We start from the raw sequence: 8,237 nt of genomic DNA on the forward strand, positions 1-8,237 counted from the left end.
TTCCTCATTAGGTTGCGTTGAAAAGTTATAAATGTAATAAGCATATTTTGTTGTCATACAATATATTGATTTCTTATCATCTAGCTTAGGCGAGAGCGAAGAGGATGATACATTTCTTTTGCTTGAAGTTGATTTTGTTTTAGTTGTGTCACGATGATTAGTCGGTTAGGCTGCCATATTACGTGACGTAACGGCAGATATAATAATATGATATTAGCATATGAAAAGCAGATAACGGAGCGAGCGTAATGAACGTGCGTTCATGTTGGACCTTATCGTCGGAATATATTATTGTACATTAAGTTTAGGTACCTAGGTGATGTATAAAAGTACCAAATAAATTATGTTAAATTTCAATTAGTGCCAGTTTTGCTATGCTATTCCTATATCTTTTAAGTATACTTATATATTTTTATAAGATTCTTACGAAGTTTTCGAAAGAACTTTTGACTTGCTACCAAAGAACTGTATAAAAGTAACTGTGGAGGATTTTAATGCTCAAATAGGTAAAGAAGCTCCCTTTCGTCCAACTATCGGTCATGGAAGTTTACAAAACACATCAAATGACAATGGCATGAAACTAATAGACTTCTCGATGGCCAAAAATCTTATAATCAGTAGCACATACTTCCCCAGGAAAAATATTCATAAGCAGACTTGGACCTCACCAGATGGGAAAACGAAATCCCAAATTGACCACGTAGTAATTGATAAGAGATACCAAACGTGTATTAAAAATTTCAGAACGTACAGTTGTGCAGACGGGGACTCTGATCACTATTTAGTGTTTGCGAGGTTTGTGTTGACTTTATCCGTAAATTGGAGGAATAAAAAACAATTTAATAAGGCTGTTAAATTAGACGGAGACAAGTTAAAAAATTCCAACGAAATAAGGGCGTACAGAGCTAGAGTAACATAGACACTTAACAATTATGACAAGAATCAAGACAAAGAAAAAATATCTATATGGTCAAGAATAAAGAAATCGGTGACTAAAGCAGCGGAAAACCTAAGAATGAAAAATAAGGGGAAAAAGAAATCATTGTTTAACAAGGAATGCCAGGAAGCGGTTGACAAACGTCAAGCAACAAGACAAATAATGCTACAGGACCCCAACAGCATCAATATAGATAATTATACAAGAGCAAGAACTTTGGCCAATAAAATAATAAGACAACAAAAACGACTCTCAGAAAAGAAAGTCCTAGAAGAGATGGAAACATACAGAATGAACCCAAGAATGTTTTTCGAAAGATGTAAATCAATTAAAGAAGGATTTAAGGCGCGTACTTCAATAATGAAGGACGATGATAATAATTCATTATCGGATCCGGGACAGATAGTCAATAACTTCAGGATTTTCTTCGAGAAACTACTGAATAACAATAATGATAATCAATACAATAACGACCTGTCTTATGAACAAGTAATAAGAGACACCGTAGAACCTGAATTGCCAGAACCAAACTAGGAAGAAATAGAACAAGTTGTGAATACTTTAAAAATTAATAAAACACCAGGCGAAGACAACATTAATTCAGAACTCTTAAAGATAGGAGGAAAAGATTTCCTGAAAACTATAAAAATATCTCATTGCAAAAGTATGGAGGAGTGAACAAATCGAGAATGACTGGAAAATGGCCATCATATGCCCAATTTTTAAAAAAGGTGAACCTTCAAGAGTAGAAAACTATAGAGGAATCAGTCTTTTAGACTCGATTTATAATATACTATCTATTGCCATTTTACATAGGCTCGAAGTCTATACGGTAGACATAATAGGTGACTATCAGTGTGGATTTGTAAAGAGGAAATCGACAAGTGACCATATTTTTACTCTACGACAGGTTATGGAAAAATTCTATGAGTTTAACAAAGATCTTCACTTAATATTTATTGATTTTAAGCAGGCGTATGACTGTATTAACAGGGATCAACTTTGGACGATACTTATAAATTTTGGAATCCCTTCAAAACTTGTAATATTGGTCAAAAGCTGCAATGAAAATACGTTTTGCCAAGTGCGGTATATGGGAGAAATGTCCGAAATTTTGAAGTCAAAACGGGGTTAAGACAAGGTGACGCTCTGTCTCCAGTATTATTTAATTAGGCACTAGAACAAGTAGTAAGAGATATGAAGGATAACAGATCCATGGAACTAGTTGGGAACAGGACCTTACTGGCATATGCCGATAACATTGTTATCATGGGAGAATCGCAAGACCAGATAGCCTCAAGTACAGCTAAGTTAATAGAAGCTAGCCAAAGAATAGGACTGAAATGTAATGAAGATAAAACAAAATATATGATAATGTCTAGGCGCTTAATCAATAAACAAAACCTCAATATAGCCAATACACTTTTGAGGAGTGGATAACTTTAAATACCTCGGTGTTAATATAAATGCAACAATAATATGCACAATGAAATAAATTTGAGATTAGCGACAGAAAATCGAAGTTATTTCGCCATGAATAGCATGTTCAAATCAAGACTTCTGTCAAAAGAATCAAAGGGAAACTTTACACTACTTGTCTACGTCTAGTCATCATGTATGGATGTGAGACATGGTCAACAACAAAGGGTGACGAAGAAAAATGTTGAGGTTTGAGAGAAAGATTCTGAGAAGAATATATGGTCCTATACGAAACCCGGATAATGGGGAATATGAGCGCAGGAAAAACACAGACATAGAAAGGCTTTTCAACAAAACAAACATTCAAAGTTTCCTTATATCAAAAAGATTAGAATGGGCTGGGCATGTTTGAAGGGCAAACCAGGAGCTGATCCATAAAGTTTTAACTAATAATCCATCTGGGAAGAGACCTCGAGGAAGACCGCGTCAGCGGTGAATGGATTGTATAAAGAGTAATCTAAAAAGAACGGATCAAATCGTAGTAATGGAGGAGGCCGATAACAGGGGCCACTGAAGATACTTGGTAGAAGCTTCGAAACGCCTTGAAGGCGTGTAAAGCAAAAGAAAAAAAAATATTTTTTTAACTCAATATTTTAAAAAAATTACATAAATGTTAAACTGCCATAATTTTAAAACTGATTTTTAAACTACGATTTACGGTGACATTATTATGGTTCAATAAATAAATATAATTGGATAGGTTGGTTAAACTGTTTACATCTGTAGAATATTTTCTTCTTCTTCTTCAGCTTGGCAATTAAGCAAGGCCATTAAGGCCCATCACTGACTGCTCCACACACCCTCCTCCACTTCTCTCTGTCACTCGCAAATTCCTCCGGGTTTTTAACCCCTATTATCCGAAAATTCTGGAATATTTTAGTCCATAAAACTGGTAGTGCCGTAAACGTAGTGTCTACTTCCCCTACAGTGATAACAAAATATTTGTGCTATCACGTGTGCGGAGCATGTGGCACACTGTGATAATATCAATGATAATTAATATTGTTTGTTAATATTAATATTTTTAAATACATTCAATTATTTTATAAGTCTAAAATATTAAAATGGCTGAAAAGTGGAATGCAAAAACCACTATAAAGTTTATTGAGAAGTTTAAATCACATGAATGTCTATGGAACACTAAAGACAGTTCTTGCAAAAATAAACACATGCATTCCAAAAAAAAAAAAAATGTTTCGAAATGGCTATTAACGGTTTCAACGTAGCCGAAGTAAAAATAAAATGAGAAACCTAAAATCGACGTATTAAAGAAAAATAAAATAAATATTTATGAAAAAAAAAATAGAAAAATCAAAATAATCAGGAAGTAGTAGTGACAATGTATACGTTCCAAACATTAAATGGTTTACAGAGATGAACGCATTATTGACAGATTCAAATTAACGTAGGAAACTATTGATAATGTAAGTATTGTATTATGTTACAATTTTTCAACACTCAGTTTAAAATTGTTTTTGGTATAACTAATTATTTTAGACTCTAAGTTATATAGGTATATAATTTTAATGTTTTTAATAATAAAATATTTATTACATTTTAGATAAACTGAAGTTTGTTTTTACCTTGATATTACAATACATTTTATAATTATTATTGAATCTAATACTTAACTGCTATAATATTAATATATAAATACATATTTATCATATTATGGAATCCGCAGAATTCAATGAATCATTCTGGATTGTCATGAGACAGCACCAACGTTTACAAGATATTTACCAAGTTTTTCCATTATTTCTCTGGCCTATCTTGAAAAGTGATTACTTTCTACTCGGCCAATACTTGGCATTAATGTTAGGTCTTCCTGTCTCCATGTACCTAGTATCTAAATTTTCATTGTCTCTTATTAAATAAATATTTGAAATCTTTCTCAGCCAGTTATGTAGATCACGAGCTGTACGTATAATTTTATCTATTGTGGACACATCTGTTCTAGATGGGTTTTTCAAAAATCCTAAATCTGAACAATAGGATGCCAAATGCACTTTCAACTATTCTCCGTGCCCTAGATAGTCTGTTCATACGTCAGAGGTGAGTGTTAGTAAGGTTTTAATTAATAAGTTTTGAGTGGAAATGCTGCATCTCCTACAAAAAAACCACCTATTGGTAACATGCTATTTTCAAGACCCTTTAAATTAGAACTATTTTGGAAAACACCGCCATCCGAGCATCTCCCGTTAGGTTAGGGTAATATCTCCAATATTAATATAGTGAAAACAATAATCATCATCAACAACTTCCAATAAAATTATACTGTTTGACCCTTTGTAGTTATAAAAATCACCGCCACAATCAGGTGGTGCACGAATCATTATATGTTTCCGTATATGGCGCCATATGCGTCTGAAAAATTCCATCTTGATTTAAAACCTATTTCTATTATATTCCATTCGGCATGAGTAGCAGGTACCTGAAACATTATATTTAATAAAATTAATCTTAATAGACTTCAAATAGTTCTGTTAACTTTCCCTACGAAAAGAATTAAACGCAAGTTATATAAAATCTTAGAAAAACAATTTATTAAAGTAAACGAGGCAATCGAATAACGTCTGGTCAACCTCGCAACGGCGCAGGTCACCAATCGCTACGCAACGCGCGACAACAACTAACTAGTGACAAAGACAATTAATTAACAATATCAAAACCCACAACTTCTATATAGCATCAAGCACATACGCCGCGCCATCTAGGGGAGTTAACACTCGGCCTTCCTGCTTAGGACTGCTGTCCTCAACAGTTACATTTTTTTTTTTCATAATACAGAATAACAATCCTACAAAAAAAGCCAATTAAATAAAAGTAGTATAACTAACCAACATTTTAACTAAGCATCTTTTCATAACAACATAACATGTAACAATTCAAAAGTTAATAACAGTTTTAAATAATACAATATATAACAATTCAGTTTCTAATAAATTAATAATATTAATAGTTTATACATTAAAAAAAAACAAATTACCCCCTTTTTTTTCTTATGTGAATAAAATTAATAATAATTATACAAGGACAAACGTATATCAACTAAATGAGGTAAAAGAAATGTAAAATTTAAACATAGTCTCGAATCCAACCTGGAGGGCGCCTTTTCCTAACAGGTCTACCATCTGCTACTTCTATAGCTTCCTCTCTGGATTCCACCCCACCTTCTTCTACTCGATCGACTCCCGTCTCTTCTCCGCAATTGTCTTCTATCTTTCCATCTTGGTCATCATCCGCCTCTTCATCTTGGTGGTGCAGCTTCCACGACTTAAGTTGTATATCATGAGCAGTGGTGGCGAACCGACTTTTTTTTTCTTGGTTCAACTCAACCACTCTGTAGACATCACTACAGACACACGACAGTACTCTTCGAATAACTTGGAAGTGTAACACGATCCGCGATCCGTGATAAACTTCTTGGGCAAGCCATAAGCTTCCACGAACTGGCCCACACAGGTTAGCAAAGCTTCAGCTGTAGTGCCTTTAACTGCAAATAAGACAACAAATTTTGTAAAGTTGTCCACCAATACTAGGATATACTTATTTTGACTAGTGGTCTTCACAAAGGGCCCTACATAGTCCATGTGTACAACCTCGAAGGGTCGTTGTCCCACCGGTATTAAGTGCAACAACCCTGGTCGTCTGCCCCTAGGGTTCCTCGACAGCAGACACTCAAAACACATATGGATGTGTTGCCTCACATAACGCCTCATCTTAGGGAACCAGAAGTCCTGGATGAGGTTACTCACCGTCCGATCGATAGCTGGGTGGCCGCTTAGGTCATGCGCCGTCACCAACAAGCTCTACCGCATTGCTTTGGGCATGACGAAAAGAAGCCGGGCTCCATGCTTCCTGTAAAGCAACCCGTGCTCAACCTTATAGTTGTCGTTTTTGGCTTCTGGAGTAGACTTGACAATTTCCAACTCCCTAACCACTTCAGGATCCGCGATCTGGCACATCCGCACCCTATCTTCTTCCGTCATTAATGTACATACCTCGTATCTCCCAACCAACTCCTCATCAAGGTCCCATTCATTCATTGCTACCGGCGCACGTGACAGCACGTCCACATGACTCATTCGAGTACTGGGTTGATACTTTACTTCATAATCATACTCTTGCAAGAAGTCATGCCAACGTGCGACTTGCGAATTGGTACTTCGGAAGTTGTTCAAGTACATCAACGCTTGGCAGTCGGTATACACAACAAATCTCACCCTAACTTAATTTGTTCATTGACCACACTAAGCACAAAAGTTCTAGCTTACTAGAATGATACCTGGTTTCCGCATCACTGGTCTTCCGACTTGCATAGTAGACAACACGTAGTGGGTCACCCAACTTCACCGATTGCATTAACATGGCCCCCAGACCAATCGTACTGGCTTCCGTGTGCAATTCAGTTGTAACAGCGTCAGGTCTAAACAAAGTCAAAACAGTATCGCTCACCAAAGCCGTCTGTAACTTACGAAAAGCTGCTTCGTGTCCTTCACCCCAACAGAAACGTTCTCCTTTCTTGGTCAATTTATTGAGCGGCGCGGCGATCAGGGCAAACTTGGGAATGAACCGTCTGAAAAAGCTCGCTAATCCAAGGAAGCGCCTCAACGAATGAGCGTCTTCCGGAACAGGATACTCGTTGATCGCACGCGTTTTCTTCTGTCCTGGTCTAATTTCGTCACCTCCGACTATAAATCCAAGGAACTCAATACTCTTCGTCCCGAAAACACTTTGACGGTTTTAACGTCAATGCTACAGATTTGAGTCGTTCCAACACGGACCTCAACTTAGTTAACAGATCAGACCAATCCGAGCCATCAATCACCATATCGTCCAAGTAATTGTACACTGTTTTACCTTGCAGCGGCCCTAACACGTACTGCATCAGCCTCGTAAATTCGGCGACTGCGCTCGACCTAACCTAACCTAACCGTTGCAACGACCACTCCGCTCGATTTCCACTCTCGCACGATCTTGGCGATTTCTTCACGATCGGCGCGCGTTGTCTTATACGGCCTGCAAACTACTGGCCGACTATTGGGTACCTCATGAATTCCCACGGTCATAAGTGGCATGCACCCAAGTTCGTCCAAACTCGTTGCGAAACAATCGTGATCCTCGTTGACCAGTCTTAACAACGCTGCTTCGTCATCGACGGACAATTAGGTGTTTACGTACCCAAAATCCGTTGTACGCAAAGGCCTCTTTACCGGCAGGACGTCCACCTCGACGGCATGCAGGTAGTCCGCCTCGTTCCCCAACATATCAACTGCGACTTCAGTAGTGATGGGCAAAACGGGTCATTTGAACGATTCGGGTCGTTCGGATCGGGTCATTCAAAAGACCCGTTCATGTGATTCGTTCATATCGTTCATATCGTTCACGCGTCCCGCGAACGAATTAACGAACGACTACCTGCCTTCCTACTACACAGTACACATGATTCGCAAAACGGGTCATTTGAACGATCCGATAGTATTACTGCATACATCAACTATTATGATTATCCGTCATTTTGAATACATCAAAATGTAAAATACATGCCAAAATCCCACCAAAATTTGAATTCTTCTTTAAAATATATTTATTTATTATTGTCTTTATTATAGTATATTATACATTAAGTTAATGATTTAAAAATGTTTAACAATAAAGGATTTATTTGATATTTATATAAATTTGTTATTTGTAAATTTGTACACCCAAACTTGATGCTATTAAGATAAGAGATTTATGACATATTTTCTAAATCTGTTAAATATGTTACTTACTTTATTAAAGTATAGTACTGTAGTACTATAGTCCATGAAAAATA

General features: G+C 36.6%; 1 protein-coding gene across 1 annotated transcript; it reads left to right on the top strand.

Moving 5' to 3' along the window:
* Window positions 1–319: 319 nt before the first annotated feature.
* LOC103310797 (craniofacial development protein 2-like) lies at window positions 320–919 on the top strand. The gene is made up of 2 exons (XM_008190118.1): window positions 320–329; window positions 420–919. The coding sequence occupies exons 1-2, from the start codon at window positions 320–322 to the stop codon at window positions 917–919; spliced, it is 510 nt and encodes a 169-aa protein (XP_008188340.1).
* The last annotated feature ends 7,318 nt before the right edge of the window (window positions 920–8,237 follow it).

Source organism: Acyrthosiphon pisum, unplaced genomic scaffold (assembly GCF_005508785.2).
Source record: "Acyrthosiphon pisum isolate AL4f unplaced genomic scaffold, pea_aphid_22Mar2018_4r6ur Scaffold_104;HRSCAF=477, whole genome shotgun sequence".
Classification (NCBI taxonomy): domain Eukaryota; kingdom Metazoa; phylum Arthropoda; class Insecta; order Hemiptera; family Aphididae; genus Acyrthosiphon; species Acyrthosiphon pisum.